Here is a 22,453-nt window from a genome sequence, read left to right on the forward strand (position 1 = left end):
CATTTCCTAGGTAAACACTCTTTAGGATGCGTTTGTTTTCCATGGAGTAGGTAAATGTTAGGCAAATAATTGCAATTTTCTTTTCTTCAAGGAGAAACAAAGAAAAGAATATAGAAATTATGGAGCTACACTAGTACTGGTGGTACTGTCAGTAAAATCCGGATTGCATACTAGTACTGGTACTGTCTGATTTTTTCCCAATAGTACCTGAAAATGAATAATAATTATTTTTAGAAATGGCTGAGAGAATCTAGAGCCTCCTCATAAGACAATGCCCACTTGCTCAAAAATCCAAAAACAAACCCAAAGAAATGGAGTCATTGGGTGAGGACGACTCTCATGTCTCTCTTTCTCATGTAAATTTCGTTTCTGGATTTCTTATTTTTTTTCTCTGTGATTCTTTCTCTCTCTAAATCTTCCTCGACAAAAAATGGCCCATTTGGATCCCAAAGCTTCCATCTTTATTATATTTTTGCCTTCTCTTCTTCCATCTTTCTTGGCCTTCCCAAAATGCTGGCTTTGATGCTCCAGCTGTGTTGGTTTGATTTCTGATTCATGGGTTTGTTTCTGGGTTGTTCTTGTTTTGGGTGCAGAGCAAGCCAGCATGTATGAGTCTGTGGAATACTGGGAATGAGTGAATGATCAAAACCTTTGTGGGTTTTTGAGGAGGAGTCATGTATCAGAATTCAGGTACGGGTTTTGATTCGTTTTGGTTATGTATTAAAGCTGGTGTCTTTAATGGGTTTGGTAAATTTAAAAAAAAAAAAAAAGTACAACTTTTTCTTTATCTGCTCTCTCCCTTTTCCTTCTCCATTTGGTCTGTGAATGAATGAACATTTATGAATGTGTGGTTTTCAGTGTTTGATGGGTTTCATTGCTGGGTCTGTGAAGCTTTGTTTGTTCCCAGTATGGATTTTATGACCACATTTTTTCTAGAGGTGGTTTCTGTTCTTCTTCAGTGTTCTTGGTTCTTTTGTTTGGGGAATTTGGTCTGATGAATACTGTTTTTTTTTTTTTTTGTTGTTGGTGTTCTGAGTTTGATTTTGGATTCCCCTGAAATTTATGACATATTGTTTATTGTGACCTTGACATCATCCTTACAGTTTTTGAGGGCAAAGTCCAAATAGGGTTCTTCATAGGGGGCTGTATTGATGCTCAAAATGATGACCATGTTGGGAAAATCATGCTTTGTTTGATCTTGAGGAAGTGTATTTTTGTCCTGCTAAGAAAATGGGTATATTACTCTGGCCTGATATTGACCTTGTTTGACGCATTCGGCTTTTATTTATTTATTTCCAGTAGTACTGGAGTATGTTGGTGGCTTTAGGTTTACTCTCAATTTTTTCTTCTAGATATGTAGGAACCTTTAAAAGACAATCGGTATGATTTGATTGCTGGAATGAAATTTGTGCATTGGCATCAAAATACAGCCTTGGCCATTCAGTATCTGCATCTTAAAGCTTGTCCAGCATTGAGAGTGCTGATAAGATGTGGATTCCCTCTGCTCACCAGCATTATGTTGGGAGATGTTTATTTAGGCCGCCTGTATTTGGAAATTTATATAAGTTTTCCTTTCTGCTTTGATATATTTATAAAATGTGCTTGAAAGAGGGGATATGGTTTTTGTTCTTTCAATTGAGTTTAAGCTTGTTAAACCATTTCTCTCTCAGTTCCGTATTCTTACACCACCTGTTTACAGTGTATCAATTGATCTCAACAGCTTAAGTTAATCCTGACATTCATATTCTCCGTTATTAGGGCCTCGTACCCTTGAAAGTTCCAGAATTTCCAATGAATAAGTCTTGGAAGAAACACAGTGAATTAGTTGCTTTATATTGCCATACAATACAAACAAAGTTCAGACTTCTGTAGACAGTTGTATGTTTTTTTTTTTTTTTTTTGTGGAAGTGAGGTTATACTTTGTTGCGTTATTCAGTAAACTCGTGCTTGACTACATGCAGACTTGCTGGAAATGGGAGCTCATATTCCATGCAGCAGCTATGCCCCAGTATATATCCCCACAATGAATCATAACTTAAGTGCTAATGGCAGTGAGAGGAATCATAATTTGACTTCTGACCAGCTTTTTTGGTATTACAAGGAGGTGTTCAAGCAGAAAATGCTCAATCAAGAAATGATATTTAAGAATCAGGTATACTATTGTGACTGTTCATGTCGAGAATAATATACTGCATGTTTAGTTTTGTTGAGCATATTAGCTGGAGTTATTGCAAAATATTGAGTCATAATCCATAGATGGTCATAATCTACACTTTAGTGTTCTGTTTTCTGTTTCAGGCATAATTTCAGTTTCTTTAGCTTATTTATTTATTTTTATATCTTTTTCAATACTAATTAATTGCATTGGCACGAACAATTAACACCTTATCTGAAATGTCTTGTGACATCCAGATTCTGGACCTCCACCGCCTTTATGGAAGACAAAGAGAACTAATGGATGATATAACACGGAATGAATTAGATAAACATAATCTGGGCACCGAGGTTTCAAGGCGGACTACTTCTTTGTCTCAGACTTCCCTTGTCTGTGTTCAAAAGACATTCAACATCCCTGCATGCAGTCAAGTATCTATTTCAGGTGCTGAAAATATCCAGTCACCTTCATGTTTTCTTCAAGGGAGGAACATACGGGCATGCTCTTATCCTGCTCAAACTGAAGGCCATTCAGGAGACCGTGAATTTTTGAAATCCAAATACAAGAAACCTCGGAAGAACTTGGACCTTCGACTTCCAGCTGATACAATATACATTGATAGTGAAGAAGAGGAATTGTTAGAAGACGGAAAGGTTTCTGAAGCAGCTGAGGTATCAAATTATCCTACTAAGAGAATTCCCGAGGTTGTGTGTAATGGTGATGCAACTAATGGATTCAACTCCGTTTCCAATTATGCCTCAAGTGCTTCATTAGAAAAAGGTTGGGTTGACTTAAATTATCTGTATAAGCTACAGGAAAAAACAGCTCCTGCATCCGATAGTTTTGAGGGGCCCACTGCTGTCGAAGCTTACTCAAATATTCTACTGCAAGGCACAGAAAGAAAACAGGAGTGGTTGTCATCTTATAATTACAATGCTGGTGAGCATTTCAAGTTTCCCCATTTTAATTTGAGAATGGAATTTATTATATATAATATGCTCCAGAGTCAGTTTGAATGCCATCATCACTCATAGTCTGTCTGATAACTCGTAGTTTTCTTATATGGTAAGCACTTATCTTTTCAGGGAAAATTCAAAGCAGCTTGTATTCTTTGTGTTAAAGATACTCAATCTTCCTCAATCACTAGCCATTAATATGGCTATAATGCTGTGCATTAATCTAGGATCAGTTTTGCTATTGTTATAAATATAGATAGCTGTAGCATATATTGATGTGCATCAATCTAGGATCAGTTTTGCTATTGTTATAAATTTAGTTATTACAGCATTGTAAAACTGATGCTGCTTCTCCTATATATTGTAAACATTGTAAATGCACAAATCAATGAAAATACAATTCTAACATGGTATCAGTAGTCTAAGGTGTCAACTTAGGTGTCAACTTTCCTGTGTCTTCTTCCTGTGTTTTCTTCCAATCTCACCCTCCTTATCTCCATGGCCTCTTCATCGTCCAACCCTCCCTCTCAAAACACTGCTCAATTCACCAAACTTACAGAAACAAATTATCTTGTCTGGCTTCGTCAGCTGAAACCATATCTTCATGGTGCGAAACTCTGGGGCTATATAGATGGCTCTATCCCTGAACCTGCTGCCACCAAAACACGACCTGCAAGTGATGGCCAATCTGCCGCAACCATCCCTAATCCTGAGCATGAAACCTGGTTCACTACTGACCAACAAATTGTCAGCATCCTCACCACTTCCCTTTCTGAAAATGTGGCACGTCTCACCATTGGCTTCGATACATCTAAAGGGATATGGGACTGCCTCGCTCGCCATTTCTCCCAGAAGTCTGTTGCCAGTGCCACAAGTCTCAAACTTCAACTCTTTGATCTTCAAAAGGGTTCTCAATCTGTTGATGAGTACCTCCAACAAGCCAAATCAATTGCTGATTCCCTAGCCTCGATTAATCAACCCGTCTCTGACGCTGATCTTGTTGTTGCCACACTTCATGGACTTGGACCAGATTACCTAATGCTTCGTACTGCCCTTGCTCAATCATCTTCTCTTCCAGATTTCTCTGAACTCCGAGCCCGAATCCTCTCTTTTGAGGCTCAGCAAACCCGGTCACCAGATTCTAACACTGCCTCGGCCTTGTTTCACCATGGATCCAACCCATCTGCACCCCCCCGTGGCCCTCCCCCTCGCCGTGACGGCCGCCGGCCTTCATATGGCGGGCGCAACAACCAGCGCTACCGTCGTGGTGGTGCTGCACGTCCTCAGTTCCAGAACTTTGCGTTTACTCCAAACGCACATTCCTCTACTTCATGGCCAGCTCGCCCAGCATGGTCAAATGGGCTTCTTGGCCCCGGGCCACAATGGTGTTTTAATTGCAACACTACTCAGCATGGATTGAATCAGTGTCCACATCGTTTTTCCGGCCCAGCCTCTGCTCCTCCATTTGCGGGTGCACATTTTCTTGGTGATCCGAATTGGTATCCTGATACCGGCGCTACCCATCACATGACAGCCATGCCTCTTCAAAATTCTCAGCCTTATGGTGGTCCACACAATGTCTATATGGGTAACGGTGATTCCATGCCGGTTTCCCATTCTGGTAGTTTTCCTTTTTCCTTAGGAAACTCTAAATTCTTCCTTGAAAATGTCTTGAGAATTCCCTCAATTCGTAAAAATTTATTGTCTGTCGCTCGTTTCACTAAGGATAATCTTGTCTATTTTTTATTTACTCCTGACTTTTATCAGATTCGTTGCTTACGAACTGGTTGTCTCCTATTTCAGGGCCCCTGTAAAGATGGCCTCTACCCCTTCTTCTCTCATCTGTTCCCACCATTCCTCAAGCTCTTGCCACCGTTCACTCCTCCCTTTGGCATAATCGGTTGGGTCATCCTTCATCTTCTGTCTTAGCACGATTGGGATCATCTCTTGGTTCGATTGTTTCTTCTAAAGATTTCTGTAATAATTGTGCGCTGAGTAAATCGCGACAGTTGCCTTTCAATTCTAATAATGATCCTGCTACTTCTCTTTTCCATGTAATTCATAGTGATGTGTGGATGTCTCCCACTTCGTCAGTTAGTGGTTTTCGATACTATGTCCTATTTACAGATGAGTATTCTCGCTTTACTTGGGTCTATCCTATGCGCCGTAAAAATGAGGTTTTTACTCATTTTCAGTCCTTGGTTGTCATGATACAAAATCACTTTCACAGTTCCATAAAATTTTTACAAAGTGATAATGGCACGGAATACGTCACTAATGCCTTTTCTCATTATTGCAAATCTCTAGGCATTCTCCAACGTTTTTCCTGTCCTCATACGCCTCAACAAAATGGCCTTGCTGAGCGCAAACATCAACATATAGCCACAATGACCCGAACTCTTCTCCTCACATCAGGGGTTCCTCACAATCTGTGGGTAGAAGCTGTCCTAACCTCAGTCTATCTTATCAATCTCCTTCCTACACCAGTTTTCGATTGGGCAACACCTTATTCTTGTCTCTATGGACGCTCTCCCCCCTATTCTTCTCTTCGTGTTTTTGGGTGTTCTTGCTTCCCTTATCTTGGTCCCTATGTCTCAGACAAGTTATCCAGTCGTAGTATAGAATGTGTCTTTCTTGGTTATAGTCCTAATCATAAGGGCTATCGGTGTCTCAATCCAAAAACTGGTCGTGTCTATGTGTCACGTAACGTTTTATTTAATGAAAATAGTTTCCCTTTTAAAGATTTGCAGGTACCATCAAATGTTCCTCCTGGTCCACTTCACTTGTTCACATTATCTAGCCCATTGACTTTTCCACCAGAAACAGTCCCTACATCGATCAGTCCCCCTGCTTCAGATCCTCCTACGACCCTACAACTGCTAAACAGCTCCATACCTTCCGCTCAAGCATCTCCATGCAACTCCGACTTCCCACTGTCAATTCCCGCAGGTGACTCCACCGTCACGCCTCCACCCTCACCCCCGTCCGCCCGAACTCCCCTTCTCCAATACACCCGCCGTCGCCCAACGACTGCGCCAGCCACAGCGCCGCTCTCCCCTCCATCTCCGGCCACCGCGTCGCGCAACGCAGCAGTGCCGCCTATCTCTCCTCCTCCAGCCTCCGCGTCCCCCGACGCAGCTTCCCATCCTTCGTCATCCTCACTGCCTGCGGCACCTTCCTCTCCTCTTTCTAATTCACCAGCTCCTTCTCCTGATCCACCGGTCAATGCTCCTCCACCGGCCCCCGCCCCATCGCATCCAATGGTCACCCGACTTCGGGATGGCATTGTCCAAACCCGTGCACTAACAGATGGTACAGTACGGTACCCGATTCCTCGTGCTCTCCTTCACTTGGTTGATATTGTGGAACCTACTTGTTACTCAGGCCTCTCAGAAACCTGAATGGCGTGCTGCCATGACAGAGGAGATCAATGCCTTGTTGAAAAACAACACATGGACTCTAGTGCCTCCTTCTTCTTCACAAAATACAGTGGGTTGCAAATGGGTTTTTCGGGTGAAGCGGAAGTCTGACGGATCTATTGAGCGGTACAAGGCTCGTCTTGTCGCCAAGGGCTTCCATCAACAGCAAGGTATTGATTACGGTGAAACTTATAGTCCAGTCATTAAGCCTGCAACTATTCGTACAGTCCTTTCGATTGCTGTGTCTCGTGGTTGGTCCCTACGCCAATTAGATGTTAAAAATGCTTTCCTTCATGGTGTTCTTACTGAGGATGTGTATATGGTTCAGCCCCCTGGTTTTGTTGATCAGTCTAGGCCTAGTCATGTCTGCAAATTAAACAAAGCTCTTTATGGCTTGAAACAGGCACCTCGTGCATGGTTTCAGCGTATGAGCACCTTTCTTCTTTCTGTTGGGTTCTCTCAGAGTCTTGCAGATTCCTCTTTGTTTATCTATCGTCATGGCCAGCATCAGATATTTTTTCTGCTATATGTAGATGACATTGTTGTTACGGGCAGCAATGTTCAGCTGCTTCAATCCTTTATTGATAACCTTGGGCGTGGTTTTGACATTAAGGATCTAGGACCTTTGCATTATTTTTTGGGATTACAGGTTACAAAACACTATCATGGGCTGCATATTAATCAGCTTAAGTATGCTCATGATCTTCTCTCTAAACATGACCTTTTGCTTAGCAAGCCTGTCAGTACGCCCATGTCTGCCAAGTCTGATCTTCACTCTACTGATGGGGTTTTCCTTGAGAATCCTACATTGTATCGTGAGCTTGTTGGGTCTTTGCAATATCTCACAATCACCCGTCCTGACATTGCTTTTGCTGTTAACTTGGTCTCTCAATTTATGAGTCAGCCTCGTGTTTCCCATCTCATTGCTGTAAAACGTATCCTTCGTTACGTCAAGGGCTCACTTGGTCATGGGTTGTTGTTCACTCCTCAACGACAACCAGTTCATCTTTCAGCTTACTCTGATGCAGATTGGGCTGGTTGTCCAACGTCTCGTCGGTCTACATCTGGCTACCTTGTGTATCTCGGTTCCAATCTCATCTCTTGGTGTTCTAAAAAGCAACCTACGGTTGCACGTTCTAGTGCTGAGTCTGAATACAGAGCTCTGGCTCATGCTAGTGCTGAAACGACATGGTTGGGTTATTTATTGTATGAGCTTGGTGCCACGATCCATTTTCCAATTTTACTTCATTGTGATAATCTCAGCACCACATATATGGCTTCCAATCCGGTGTTCCATGCCCGCACCAAGCACATTGAGCTCGACTACCACTATGTGCGTGAAAAAGTTGCTCGTGGAAGTCACAGAGTTTGCTTCATTCCTTCCAGAGATCAGCCAGCTGACTTACTCACAAAGCCACTTCACAAGTCTCGACATCTTCTTTTCACCAGCAAACTTGTCCGTCCAGGCCGGTCAAGTTTGAGGGGGGATGTTAAAGATACTCAATCTTCCTCAATCACTAGCCATTAATATGGCTATAATGCTGTGCATTAATCTAGGATCAGTTTTGCTATTGTTATAAATATAGATAGCTGTAGCATATATTGATGTGCATCAATCTAGGATCAGTTTTGCTATTGTTATAAATTTAGTTATTACAGCATTGTAAAACTGATGCTGCTTCTCCTATATATTGTAAACATTGTAAATGCACAAATCAATGAAAATACAATTCTAACACTTTGCCTCAAGGATTTCATGCAGATGACATATCCTCGTCATCTAACTCATTACATAAGAAGCTTACGCAACAGGAACCGTCATCCTTTCTTCACAATCACCAAAATTCGTCGAGTGAAAGAGCAATGATTGCTGTTCAAAACTTCAGAAGAAATTCTGAAACTAAAAATGATCATCAATCTGGACCAAGTGGAGCTTTGATGTGCACATCATCCCAACATATTCCTCATGACTGCATGGAAAATTCTGGGTCCTCAGGCATTGCTGCTTTAAGAAAACCTATGCATGACTTGGCACTTACCCAGATTGCAGTTCAAGCACTCCCATGTCCTAACACCTCTATACCACTCAGTAATAACTGTAAATCATCAACATTAAGGCATGGGCTTGAGGAAGAAAGGTTACAGTTGAAGAAGCATCTGAGGTCTAGTACAAAACATGATGGTCCGGTCTCTGACAGTAGCTTTAGCAATGTCTTTGATTTAGAATCCAACAAATCAGGGGCCCAGCCACCATCCATCAGTTCTGATAATCTGATAAGGGTTAATAACGGTTTAGTGCCTGAACTTCATGGAATTACCAGATACCTGCAGGATTCTGCAAATGTCAATGCTCGGAAGGATATAGACTTGAATTTCATGCCTCCTAGCTGTTCTTCGGATGCAGCAGTTTCCCAGAGTTTACAAACAGCTGGAACAGAAAAGCTTGAAGATTCTAATGAGAGGTTTCCTTTGCATAGACCGAAACTTGATTATTATGGGAATACTGATAAAGGATGTGAAGATTCAAATCAGGCAGAGGCAAGTGACTTCTTGAGTCAACAGATTCATGGGTCTCCTACTTGTGAGACTCCTAACATTTCTGGTGATCACTGTTTTCATGTCTCAGGCTCCAATCACCATCAGAACTCAGTTCAAGATATCAAGGACAGCAAAAGAGCTGTGCTACTTGATTTAAATGTGCCTTGTGATTCTGTGCACAACAACAAAGTAGAACTAACTGTTGATGAACATGTGGAAAAGAGTAAATTTAAGAAAGATGCAGGTTTTGGAGGTCACATTGACCTGAACTCATCCATAAATGATGTAGGTTTTGGAGTTCACATTGACCTGAACACATCCGTAAATGAAGATGAGTTTTCAGCAATGTCATCCTCTTCAACAGAGAGTCTTTTGGAGGCACCTTCTAGTCCAGAAAACAAAGAGTGTTCTCCACCGAGAGGCGTCTCATCTGATGGAAATCAAGTTGACACACCTGATCTAATGTCAGTACTGGAAGCTCCAGAAAACAAGGAGTCTTCTCCACCTACAGGAGAATCTGATGAAAATCATGTTGAGATACCTTTTCCATTGTCAGTACAGGAAGATCTCGAACATAAGGTGCGTTCTCAGCCAACAGAATCTGATGAACAAATTGAGACACCTTTTGCATTGTCAGGGCAGGGAGGTCTGCAGAACAAAGAGTGTTCTCAGCCAATAGAATCTGATGAAAATCAAAGCGTGACACCTTTGCCATTGTCAAATATGGAAAGCAAAGATTGTTCTAAGCCTATGGAATCTGATGAAAATCAAATTGATACACCTTTTCCATCAGGACTGGATGATCTGGAGGGCAAAGATTGTTCTCAGCCTATGGACTCTGATGAAACTCAAATTCAGACACCTTTGCCATTGTCGGGACAGGAAAATCTGGAAACCAAAGAGCGTTCACAGCCAATGGATTCTACTGAAAAACCAATTGAGACACCTTTTCTATTGTCAGGACAGGAAGTGCATCTGGAAGAGGAACTGTTCAGGACTGCTGCAGAATGTTTGGTCACCATTTCATCATCCGTGTGTCATACTTGTTCTGAAAGGACCACATACAAGCCAACTGAAACTTCATCTGATTCCCTAAAGTGGTTTGCTGGTTTAGCGTCTTCAGTTTTAGGCAGTCTAGAAAATGAGGTGGGATGCGGTGATCATCAGGAGGTTCTACCTGATGGAATGGACTACTTTGAGGCCATGACATTGAAGCTACCAGAGTCAAAGGTGGAAGAGTGCTGCTGCTATAGAAGTAATGGCTACAAAGAGGAAGTGATGGTCACAGCTTCATCACAAAGTCAGCCAAAAAAGGGTCGACCTAGAAAAGGAAGGCAACGGAGGAAGGACTTCCAAAGGGAAATTCTCCCTGGCCTTGCTTCTTTGTCAAGGTGTGAGGTGACTGAGGATCTTCAGATCATAGGAACACTAATTGAGGCTTCTGCTGATTGCTCTGAAACAAGATCAGTAAGACATGCAGCTAAATTTGGGTTGGCAAGGGGGAGGAGAAGGTGCACCATTTCTGCTTCCGCTGTAAAAGAGAATACTGCCGCTTCACCACTGAATCACATCGGTGTCAAAAGGCAATTGGAATGTGAGAAGAGAAGCCTAATTGATTGGGGAGAGGTAACTAGGCGGCCTAGAGGGCAGAGAAATTCGGGTAGTGATCTGCGGCTGATTAGAAACAAGGTATAGGGAAATGAATAACAGAGTGTTTTTAAATGCTCTTTTGGGAGGTTTGTGTGAATCATAAGGTTGGTTTTTGTACATGTCCTCCAAACCTTCAGAGTTCATACATGTGGGTGGGTATATACGTTTGGGTGGATAGAACTCATAGAAAGGAAGCCAGGACATTCATGCATGAGAGTCCCCTCATTTGCAGAATGATATATTCAAATTTGAAGTGTTTTTGGCAAAGTGCTATAGTTGACTATGAGAGAGTTCTTTTTCTTCAATCAAAGTTATCAAACATTTTGTTGAAGGATCATTTCAGAAAAACAGCTACAATTTTTAAGGGAGTGAGGGAGTCTATCTGCTCCCCCCCCACCCAACCAAAAAAAAGAAAAAAAGAAGAAGGAAGAATCCTTGTCACTTCAAGTAGAGTAAATGGAAGTTCTTACAAAAAACAAATGTTCAGGGGCTATTTTCTTGTGTTTAATGTTTAAGTGTTTATTTAATAATAAATTCTCCCATTTCTCCAAAAAAAGAAAGTCCCAAGTTTCAACCAAATAACAAATACATTTAAACAAACAAGAATACTTTAAAGACTTTTACATGGGAAAATCTTGAGCTCCTTGTTCTTGTTGAGTAAAATGTGGACTTTGAAGAGCCTCTTGAAGCAAGTCATGATCATCCAACGAATCTCTATATGTTTCTAAGTTTGTCTCAGAATTTCGTAAGGCAGAAAGGCAAAGCTCTTTCCTCCATTCCTCTAAATGTGGGAAACCGACATGATCTCCATATTTGTCGCAATACTGCAAGAACAAGAAAACAAATTAGGCCTCTAGATTGATAGCTTTGAATGCAAGCTACGTCAATTGCGGTCAAAAGATCACCCGTATTTAAGTATACAAGATACAAAATTACCAGACGTAACAAACATTCTTACCTAGAGCTTATTTTCCTCCTCAAGAAAAAGAAAAAAAAAACAAACAAACAATTTTACCTCGAAATCTGCAATATTATGAGTATTGTACTTTGGGATGCCAGCAACATCCCTTGAGTGGTAGAAGTCCTTAATGGACTGCATCATTTCATCCCATGATGGCAATGTTCTTTTCCCAGAGAGCAGTTGAGCTATCCATTTTGCTTGTGACTCAAAGAAAGGGAACCCTATGATCTGGATGGAACAGATGATGAACATGAAAGCTATATCTATATGTTGGGGCCAAAGAAAAAGAAGAAAAATGAGGGGAAAATCTTGGATCAAGTTGCATGAACATTATATTAGTCACGCTAACTAATGGTCAGGCCGCCTAACCCAAAATCTTTTCAATTATATCATGTGTCAATTTTGGTTACCTGTCTAGGAATGCCAATAAAAGATAAAGAAGGAGCAAGCGAGGGAGGGAAGGTGTGCTCATACAAAGGACCCACCCTGTCATCATCAATAGCTACTATTCCTTTGGTGTCAAGAAATGGGAATGTGTATGAATACCTGCACAAAAGTACAAACACAAGTCACAACCCACTTGGAACAATTAGAAGTAATAACACTCGAAGTTCTTCATGTCAGAGACCCACAGAAAATCTCCCAGTCAAGGTCAAGTTGGTGACTTTCAGTACAGTTTAGGGCATTGATAGCTTGTTTCATAAGCAATCATTGAGTTTTTATAATATTGTCTGCTAAACAGTGCAAAATAGTTTTGGAATGGAACATTACCCTGTGCAGTAGATGATTGTGTCTGCAGTTACCCAAGAACCATCCACAAACAACACCTTTCCATCTTCTTGAAGGGACTCTATCTGCATATGAATTGTGCAGTTAAAAGTCACTAACATCACACATGTAATAGACAGAATTATGGTTAAAACTTAAAACTAATGGGATTGTAAAGAATTAGCCCGATATTGTAAGGAAATACGAGAAAATGAGTTGGGACTTGGGACTAAACTAGTTTTAAGGTTTCATCCCTTTTGGTGTCACCACGAGGTGCGATTGTAGTACCTGTGGACGAAGATGCAAGGTATCATGCTTGGAAATGACCTTGGATAAGCCCTCAGAGATATTGTTCATGGATCTTGCGCTGAGGTTCACTGCCTTTGCCACTTCTACTAGCTCCATTGATATGTCTTGCCCACTTAGTGAAGTTCCAACCACAACCACAACCTTGGACGATAAATATTGAAGGTCAAAAGCTTGAATATATATATATGAATGACTAATATGGATCAACAAGGTCGTATATCAAATACAGGCCACAGATTACCTCATTACGGAAGGGCTCGGGAACCCTGTAAATGTGACTGTGCATTTGCTTCCTCTTCCATGAATCCATTCCTAAACATGACCAACAGTATTGAAAAGAAAAAAAAAGAGAGAGAATGAAAACAGTTTAATTCAATATAACTAGAAATGTTAGATAAGACAAGAAATTTTCAAGTAATTACTTTACCATTAATGGAAGGCAACCTAGGCTGAGAGTAATGGCCGGTGGCAATAACCACAGAATCAAACACCTCTTCCATCACAATCTGGGTCTTCTTCTCCACACTCTTAACAAGCCATTTCAAATCTTGGCATCCCATTACATGATCCAGCATGCCCACATAAGCCACCCTAGTATTGAACCTAATCAAATCCCTCAACCCAAACCAGTCACAAAAATCTTGAAGGTACAGAAGAAGTTCCCTATGCCCTGGAAACCTTCTCATGTCTCTACCCTTCTTAATTGAAAATGGGAAGTCAGTGAATCCCATGATCTCTCTTGGAGATGTTAGCCTTAAAGAGGTATAAAGACTACTGTGGACTTTTAGATGATAAGACTTCGTACTAGTAGTAGGACTAGTAGTGTTCCTTCCTAAGGGGTCCTCTCCCTCCACATTTGGGTCATACAGCCATTGACCTCCTACATCATGGTTTTGTTCCAACACCACCACTCTGTGACCTTCTTTCCTCAGCTCTCTTGCAGCAACAAGCCCTGAGGGTCCAGCCCCAATTACGCACACACTTTTGGATTGGTACCTCTCAGACACCATTGTTGTGTCAATGGGTTTTCTTTTGGTTGTGTGGAGTTTGATTTGGTAGGGGTATGAGAAATTTTGATGTTGGTGATGAGGCTTTTATAGGGGGGACTTTGTTTAAGCAAGCAGATGGGGATCTTTTAAAAGAACATGTTAGTTGGTGAATCAAATCTTTTATCAAAACTCCAGAGCATAAACTCTTTTTGTTTTTGGTATGCTAAGCACCTAATTATTGTGATTAGCTGTAATACCAAATACGTAGCTAAGTAGGAGGTATGGGATATCTCTGTTTTAGCTACCGAACTACTTGCTGGAATTTGTTGTTGATGTGTACTTGATGCCCTTGATTGTCGAATCAGACTGTTTAGAAGCAGTAGCCTTAAAAACAAAGATGACATATGACTATTGCTACGCAATAAACAAGTATATCCGGAGTCTTCTACGGGCCTAGAAGATGTAATGTAGTGGCACATACAATTGCTAGGTTTGTATTTTCAGTTTCTGAAAGAAGTTTTTATTTTTTTAGTTGGAGGAATAGTGGAAATGAGTCCTTAAAGTGGTAAAGTTTCTTAGTTACTACATGAGTTCTCAAAATAGTAACACTAGTCCTCAAAGTGGTAACATGAGTCCTTAAAGTAGCAAATTTTCTTAGTTTACCATATGAGTCCTCAAAATAGTAATAGTAGTCCTCAAAGTGGTAACATGAGTTCTTAAAGAAGTAAAAATAGTTGATGTATGAGAAATATTAACATACCATAACTTTACTCTGGTGGGAATAGCTCATGAATGTAAATACTACAAACTATTATGTGATCTCTAAGTAGTGTAATTTTGCGATCATGATTATGCTCTCTATTAAAATAAAAAATTGAATAACAAAAACCATATAATATCTTATTTTTTGTATCGAAACTTATCTATCTATCTATTACTATAAAGTGAAGCCCTCTTTTGGTGTCAAAGGGTTTACTAAAATTTAATTTTTCTATAATGCCTATTTAAACATGTTTAGTTAACTCACCAAGAATTTATTTTATATGAAGAAATCGTCAAATAATGCAATGAGGCAAACAAACCAAAAGCACAGAAACATACTCTCCACGAAAACTACTCACTACAATAATCAAAATTGCATGTTTGTCACGTAGTATATACAGTTTTGTCAAGAGGATAGGACATAGTTATATATTTCAGCCCTGCATTACAACCTCAAACTCTCAAAAGTAGAATTCCTAAAGACATTAGCTAGATTAGCAACTGATGCAAAGGTATGCCGTATGTCTTCATAGTTCACATAAATTTTTTCTTTTTCACCGCGCGCAAAATGCAGGCACGATGCTAGTTTTTAGCAGTGGCGGATGTAGGATTTGAAAATAGGGAGGGCTACATATTTATGTGTCCTTTTGGGCGAAGCCCAAAATTTTTTTTTTAGTACAATAATGCACAGGTGTGCGAATGCAAGAGTGGGGAGATGAGAACTTGAGAGTTCAAGTGTTCAAAGATTGAGTTTAGTCCGTAATTTAGGCCTTTTTGTGAAGAAGAAGAATGAGAATTTGTGATGGACGGAGAGAATGGAAGAGCTAGAGAGGAGTTTAACTTCGATAATTTGAGAGTTCGGGTGGTTTCGTTAAACAAGCATACATATAAACAAAAAATATACATCACATATATAGGTTTTTTTTTCAACCCAAAAGTTTGTTATGAATATAAAGCCATGGATAGGACGAAATAGTTAGTAAATAAACCCAAGCCCAATCTGCAAAGTTAACTCCATAAACTTGAATTGATTACTCGACATTCGAATGAGGCCAAGCTCCTGGCCGAGATATTCAGATAGCACAACAATTGATAAAATGATAAGTATTGAAATCAATTAAACCCACAACAATTGCACAGCAGAAAGAAGACTCATTGATCGACCTTGATAAGTTTTGAAATCAATTAAACCCACTTACCCACGTCAATTAAACATTTAAACCCACATCAATTAAAGTATACATCTATTTTTTATTTTAAGCCTAAAAATCTCGGACGGGCTCCAGCCCGCCCAAGCTTCTACTTGGATCCGCCCATGGTTTTTAGTAAGAGAAAATTATTTGTAGAGATTTCTTTTTATAAAAGATAAGGCTCAATTAGCTTGGGATCATGCTTGTAAACTTGAAAATCAAGATGGTGACTGAAAAATCCGACATGATTGTTGATAAAACAATAAATTAGTTGCTTGTTATGGTCATCAATTAGATCATACTAGCTTTTGCATCGATAATTTTCTTTTGTATTTTGTTGTCGAAGATTGCTCAAAGATTTTGGTTCCAATTATATATATATTTTAGTTCATTATGATGTTGGAGATAAAGATGGTTTTGCAAGTTTGGAAACAGACACACGTTACATGCATATTGAATCAATGCCTTAGATTATTTGTCTCCTCTAAAAGCACTTTTGCATGATAATTTTTGGTGTCTTCCGATTTATGATTCATCAGACAATCACCAAAAACATTTACTCTCTCTCTCTCTATATATATATATATATATATATATATATATATTAAGATAGATGGATTTATTATATATTATAATTGTTTTTGTTTTACTCTATCTGGATTGAACTTTTCAGTGAAGAACTTGAGAAACTTACTACTCAAAGAGTTAATTTATAATATCAATTAGCAACCTTGCACAATAACAAGTAAACAACAAGTGAGCCACGGAGGCTCCTCCTCCAACTAATTAATACATTTCATATGATAGCGGTATTAATGCTGTAGTCTCTCGCCGAACAAATCCGCAAGATCCGTTATGCTACACTTTTGATATGAGAGTAACTTCATTTGCATAGTTTTAAAGTTTAGAATTAGAACCTTATATATATATATATATATATATATATATATATATATATGATAGAAAAATTACTTTTAGAGTTAAACAAAACGATAATTAAAAAGGTGACTTAGTACGTATCTTCTTTTGATAAAAAAGAAAAGAAAAAAGGTGTGTGACTACTAAAGTAGAGTACTTGCGTTCGGAAGAAAGAAGAAATGTGAGTAGTCCCGACGACAAAAGAATTGTCATCGAAAAAAAAACAAGAAAAGAATGCCTCCTTCTTGAAGCTAAGGGAACATGAGCAATCATGAAACAGTACGTACGTAAGCATGTTTGTTCAGCACAGTTCCCTCATTTTCATTTGACTTTCAAATGTGGTCATGAAGTCAAGTACAGACAGTTCCTCTTTAATTTATTTCCTTTCCTTCGATCTCCAACTGGGAATTAATTAGTACGTATTTCTTCTTTGTTAATACGTAAATCTTAATCCATTTGAATTAGTACGTAAATCTTAATCCATTTGAATAAGAAACCAAGTACAATTCGGGTAAATAAATCTTTTATTAGTGTGTAGCCTAAGTCTGCAAGTACAGGTAAATTATTTGTTATCATTCCTACCTAGCTAGCAATGCTAAATGATTGGTCTTTATGTAAAGCTTGCAAGGTAAATTACATTGAGTAGATACATATACCCATAACACTCTAAGCCATCCCAGCTCGATCGACCATGAATCATAATCATGGCCTTGCTTTCAATTAAAATCATGCACGAGTTTACCAAACTCATTGCTCAGCATTGTTTGACTGTACAGTAATATATAATACACTAACGTACAGATCGATTTGGGCATATATTAAAGTATTAAACTATATAACAAAGTCAAGGTTTAATCAGTCCTAATTCATGAAGCCCTAAACCCTACTTTAAGGGAAGCAAAATGGATCGGAGCTTCAAAGTGAAGTAAAGAACTAAAGTAATATATAGGTTATTCATATCCATTTACATGCCTAGCCTGCTGGCATGTCATTTTCTCTGTATAGCTATGTCTGCAATGCGGACTTGGCAATTCGGTCAAGAATGTACATGCAACGCTTCCTCCCATTTATTCCTTCGGGAAATATAGTCACAGCACTATGAAACCGATTAACTGCATGCGCTGCACGTAAGAAAATTTTTATAAGCCAAGCTCTCGATCTTTAGGGTTTTTATTTTAGCTAGAGATTGGTTTTTTCTATATGCAACCATTTTAGGGTTTTTATTTTAGCTAGAGATTGGTTTTTTCTATATGCAACCATTGTAGAGGATTGTATGCACTGTGAGGTTATTTTAATTTCTAAAAATATAACAGTTACTCATCTAATCAACTCCTTTATATATTTTAATATCAAAAAAATTACATCAATTTATATTGCAAGTACCCATGCACTTTCAGTTTTTAAGATTGGTTTTTTCTATATGCACCCAGCTTCTATCGATTTCTAGGGTTTTAGTTGTAGAGAGTAGCTTTCATGCGTGGCCCCAGCTCAATTTAGGGTTTATTGTCTAGACTTGATTTGCTAAGCCAAATATTATTCGTAAGACGTAACATTCTCACTTAAATGAGGATGTACTCAGTCATTACTTTGGCACAGAATTTTCTGAGATCCAAGATGATCATAGATTTTTCAGTTTGATTTATAACTCCAGTTGCAACCGGCAAAAGTACCAAAAGTGAGAAGTAAAACTTACAGACGACTAGCTGTTGTATAATTTTAATTATTGTGTAACATATAAATAAAAAAAATAAATAAATAATTAAAACAACAGAAAATACCGAAGTTGTATCAGATTCGTCACCAAAAAAAAAAAAATCAAGCACATTGTTACTTTCTTAGCGTTAGTCACCGAGAAATACAACACTAGGGCCGCTGGGGTTGTTTCACTTGTTTGGGTTTCATTTATTGGCGCCAAAATTTGACCCGCGTCTGGGAAATGTTATCGTCTCATTTATGCCCTAGGTAGTTTGATTTTAATTACCAGGATGCCATCACACCGTGTTTGGTTATGGTATATCAGTAATTCAGCGGGTCTTTTGGGAAACCAGCCCACTATTTATGCCAGCTCATCTCTGCGACTCTACATATTTTAGATTTTGGAGCACTAGATACGTGCCCATGGAATGCTTTCATCTCAATAATTGTCTCAAGTAGTTCATATCATTTACAACCGTGCCATCCCAGTATGGCAAATCCGTAAATCTGGGGGATACCATGGGCTTCTATCTGGGTCTCTGGGACTGTGCTAATTAGGTAACCCAATTTATTTATTTTATTTAATTTATCCTTTTTTAACATTTATTTTCTAATAAAAAATAATATGTTCAGAATAATCGACCTACTGTATCGATCACTGTATGTGGATGATTAAACTCGTGGTTGCAAGATGGAATGTGATCTTTGACTCCTCTCCAAGAAACAAAGAAAACTTGGGCTTGACTAGCGTATTTCCATGAACACTTGATCATAGATTGTGAAATTCTCACCATTTTGTATTTGTCACTAGTTCCATGAACAAATCCGAAACCCAAAGAAAGTTTTTAATACCTTTCAACACCAAGGGTTTCGGAAAGCACCTAAATTGTGTTGCTGGCCGGATTCCACACTAACATATGCTCATGCCACATGGGCTTTTGATGAGAGCATCCCATTGATGTGATACGGATCTAAACATACACAGAGACTAGGCAGGTAATGTTGAAAGATGTTCGATCTACTACGAGGTCTTCATTTTTGGCCAAAGAAGAACATATACACCTTTAATGCTCTTTAATTTTCTTCTCGTGTTTCCATTCCTTTGGAAAAGACTACCGAATCGACCATGCAACCGATCATAATCAACACCCGATCTACTCCTATGGAGTTTGTCAAGGTTCATGGCTTGTATATAGGCCGAGCTCCATCTCCATCTTTAATTAATTAGGGTTTTGAATTCATGGATTTTTTTTTTTTTTCCAAGAATAAGATTGGATTTTGTAATTAGGCCCAGTTCTCTTCAGCATTTAAAGAGATAGGGTTGGAACCTTGGATACGTTTGGAGAAGAAAAAAATTCTACTAATTTCCTAATCCAAGACTTGAGATAGCGGATTCCTCTACCTTTGTCACTGATAGAATCGTTTGATATTGTTTTGTAGAGACCAAAAAGCACTTTTTTAGGGTTTAGTTAGCTTAGTAGTTTCCGAATGACTGGAAATGCAGCTCATGGATGTGGTTACTGCATATCTCTATGGGGATCTAGATTTAGAGATATATATGAAAGTGCCTGATGACCTTACATTACCCAAGTCAAGTGACTCTAAACAACGGAGTGCGTTTGCAATTAGGTTGAAACGCTCACTTTACGGATTGAAACAATCCGGGCGGATGTGATATACCCGTCTAACTGACTACTTAATTGGGAAGGGATATAAGAACGATGAATTATGCCCCTGCGTATTCATAAAGAAAACAAGTTTCGGATTTGCAATTGTAGCAGTATATGTGTGACGATCTGAACTTTTAAATTTATAATTTTTAAAGTCGAAAGTTATTATTAAGAAATTTTTATTTGATTTTACTAAATTCAAATCTCTTGAAAAATATTTGAATTTTTTTAAGTTAGTTAAATTTTATTTTTGAGCTTAGAAATAAAAAGTAGAGCTCGCCACAAGTTCGCAGCATTTTTCGGTGAATTTTTCGGGTTCCCGAACTATTTTTAAGGAATTTTTGAAGTTTGGATGCAAAACAAATTAGGTGACGACGTGGCGTCTCATTATTGGCCGAAAGCATGACTTGGTGGCCAAGGAGTAGCAGCCATACGTGCCCCTTACAATTACAACAGTCATGAAACACATGTCACTTGTTTAGACAAAGTTTGCTATATGTTTGACATGTGGCGTACAAGTGTTGGAAAATTAGTAAAGCCTTGACATGTGTCATTCACTTATGGACCAAAACCATAAAACTGACCCAATTGTGTCGGCTATTCAACCCTATAAATAGGACCCAGCCAGATCATTATTTCCCCACAATTTTCGGAGCTTTCTCTCTCCTACATTTCTCTCTCTAGGATTTGTTTTTGGCATAACTTTTGATCCGTAAGTCGGATTTAGGATCCGTTTTCGCCTACGGATTCGTCTTGACGAGCTCTTTCTATTGGTGGAAAGAAAATTCAGATTTGGTGAAACTATTTTTTGACGACCTAGGAGGCTTGATTTTATTTTGTATCATCCACGATTGTCAGAAATAAGGTTGGGGAATCTCGGGGAAACTTTTTATGATTGGATGTTGATTTTATGTGCTTCGTGTATATGTTGTTCTTGTTAATATTATGTTTGAATGATTTCTTTGATTATATTTGAATTACATGTACTAAATGTACGTTGATCGATGTATGTGCATGTTTTCATGGAGGTTGTTATTTATCAAGTGTAAAGGAGTTGGGGGAGAATTATGATTATTTGGTGATTGTGGGAATTATCTTTTGTGTAGTTGAGTCTGAACATTGTAGGGATCAAGCTCAGGCGAGCCCGTGTGCACAATTAGGTTTAAAATATCGGCGATATAATTGTCGATATATTTGGGTGATTTGGGCTTGGAGATCAATGTTTTGGACAAGATGACTAGCAAAAGGGGTTTTGGGGGATTTGATTGAGTCAGGGGATTAATTTATATGTTTGGATATTCAAGTCACAGTTGCAGAATTGTAAAGTACACGGTATGGGACGTGTATGCTTGCTTATTCTGGTATATGAATTAACGGGTATATAAATGGAGTTGGATTGCATCATTGTTTGATATGCATGTTATAATTGAAATACATTATTATGTTATTTTTGGTCAATTATCCATGAAGAGGTTTTATGTCCTTACTGAGCCGCTGGTTGAGCTCACCCCTTAACAGATTTTTGCAGGTATGGAATCAAGATACTAGAGCAAGAAGTTCTGATATGTATATAATGTCAAATGGGTTGTGAAATTTGTGTTTTCTTTATGTTTGTTTGGAATAAAGAATGAGTACTAGTGTACTATGTGATAAAGACAATGTAATATATACTTCCACTGGAATTTTGAGATCTTGTTATCTGGCTAGTTGTTAGTTCGCGATTTATTTATTTATTTATTTTGGTCACATTTTGATTATAGAGATTTTGGTTCTATAATTAAGATGTGATTCACACCTTAACTCGAGATTAGAAGATTAGCTCGAGTCAAGGCGTGACAATATGTCGATGATATGAACATAATAAGTACTCTTGATGAAATAAGAGAAACCGCGAGCTACTTGAAATCCGAATTTAAGATAAAGGATCTTGGGAAAACTCGATTCTGTCTAGGCCTTGAACTAGAACACCGAGTTTGTGGAATACTATTCCACCAATCTGCGTATGTCCAAAAGTCAGGCAATTTAACATGGACAAAGCGCATCCTGCTAGCACTCCCATGATCGGTCGAAGCTTGGATGCAAGGAAAGATCAATTTCGTCCAAAGGAAGATGACGAAGAGGTGTTGTGACGCGCCTTTGGGAAGCGCACAATTTAACCCTGAAATATCGTTAGTAGTATAAGCAAATAGGGATCGTTCTATCCGGGGATTGAGGGTACACTTGTAATTGTGAAACAAATAAAGAAAAGTATTATTTACAAAAATAAAATAAAGAATATAAATATATACAATTGTATAAACAAATAAAGAATTAAAATAATAAAGTATTATTTACAAAAATAAAATAAAGAATAAATATATACAAGTAAACACAAATAAGGGGGGGATTAGGATTCTTAAAATTAAAATTAAAATAAATAAAATAAAGAAAACGTAAAAACATATATACAAGGGTGGATCGCAAGGAACAAAGA

The 22,453-nt window shown here is 38.6% G+C and overlaps 2 protein-coding genes across 10 annotated transcripts; one reads left to right on the top strand and one right to left on the bottom strand.

Annotated features, from left to right (window-relative positions):
• The first annotated feature begins 184 nt into the window (after positions 1 to 184).
• LOC112176211 lies at positions 185 to 11,049 on the top strand. 9 transcript variants are annotated; one of them, XM_040511892.1, is made up of 7 exons: positions 223 to 356; positions 594 to 690; positions 1,962 to 2,152; positions 2,413 to 2,826; positions 2,971 to 3,094; positions 3,241 to 3,264; positions 8,269 to 11,049. In XM_040511892.1, exons 2-7 carry the CDS (start codon positions 675 to 677, stop codon positions 10,761 to 10,763), a joined length of 3,264 nt encoding a protein of 1,087 aa, XP_040367826.1. In that variant the 5' UTR covers positions 223 to 356; positions 594 to 674; the 3' UTR covers positions 10,764 to 11,049. The 9 variants fall into 9 exon arrangements, with proteins under 9 accessions (XP_024169795.1, XP_040367826.1, XP_024169794.1 ...); XM_024314027.2 differs by having other exon boundaries at positions 185 to 324; positions 2,413 to 3,094; XM_024314026.2 differs by having other exon boundaries at positions 2,413 to 3,094.
• Positions 11,050 to 11,185: 136 nt separating this feature from the next.
• On the bottom strand, positions 11,186 to 13,983 carry LOC112176212 (flavin-containing monooxygenase FMO GS-OX-like 9). The gene is made up of 7 exons (XM_024314032.2): positions 13,184 to 13,983; positions 12,998 to 13,068; positions 12,736 to 12,897; positions 12,451 to 12,533; positions 12,090 to 12,225; positions 11,734 to 11,907; positions 11,186 to 11,542 (listed from the first exon to the last, which is right to left on the bottom strand). The coding sequence occupies exons 1-7, from the start codon at positions 13,764 to 13,766 to the stop codon at positions 11,339 to 11,341; spliced, it is 1,413 nt and encodes a 470-aa protein (XP_024169800.1). The 5' UTR covers positions 13,767 to 13,983; the 3' UTR covers positions 11,186 to 11,338.
• Positions 13,984 to 22,453: the final 8,470 nt, after the last annotated feature.

Source organism: Rosa chinensis, chromosome 7, assembly GCF_002994745.2.
Source record: "Rosa chinensis cultivar Old Blush chromosome 7, RchiOBHm-V2, whole genome shotgun sequence".
NCBI lineage: Eukaryota > Viridiplantae > Streptophyta > Magnoliopsida > Rosales > Rosaceae > Rosa > Rosa chinensis.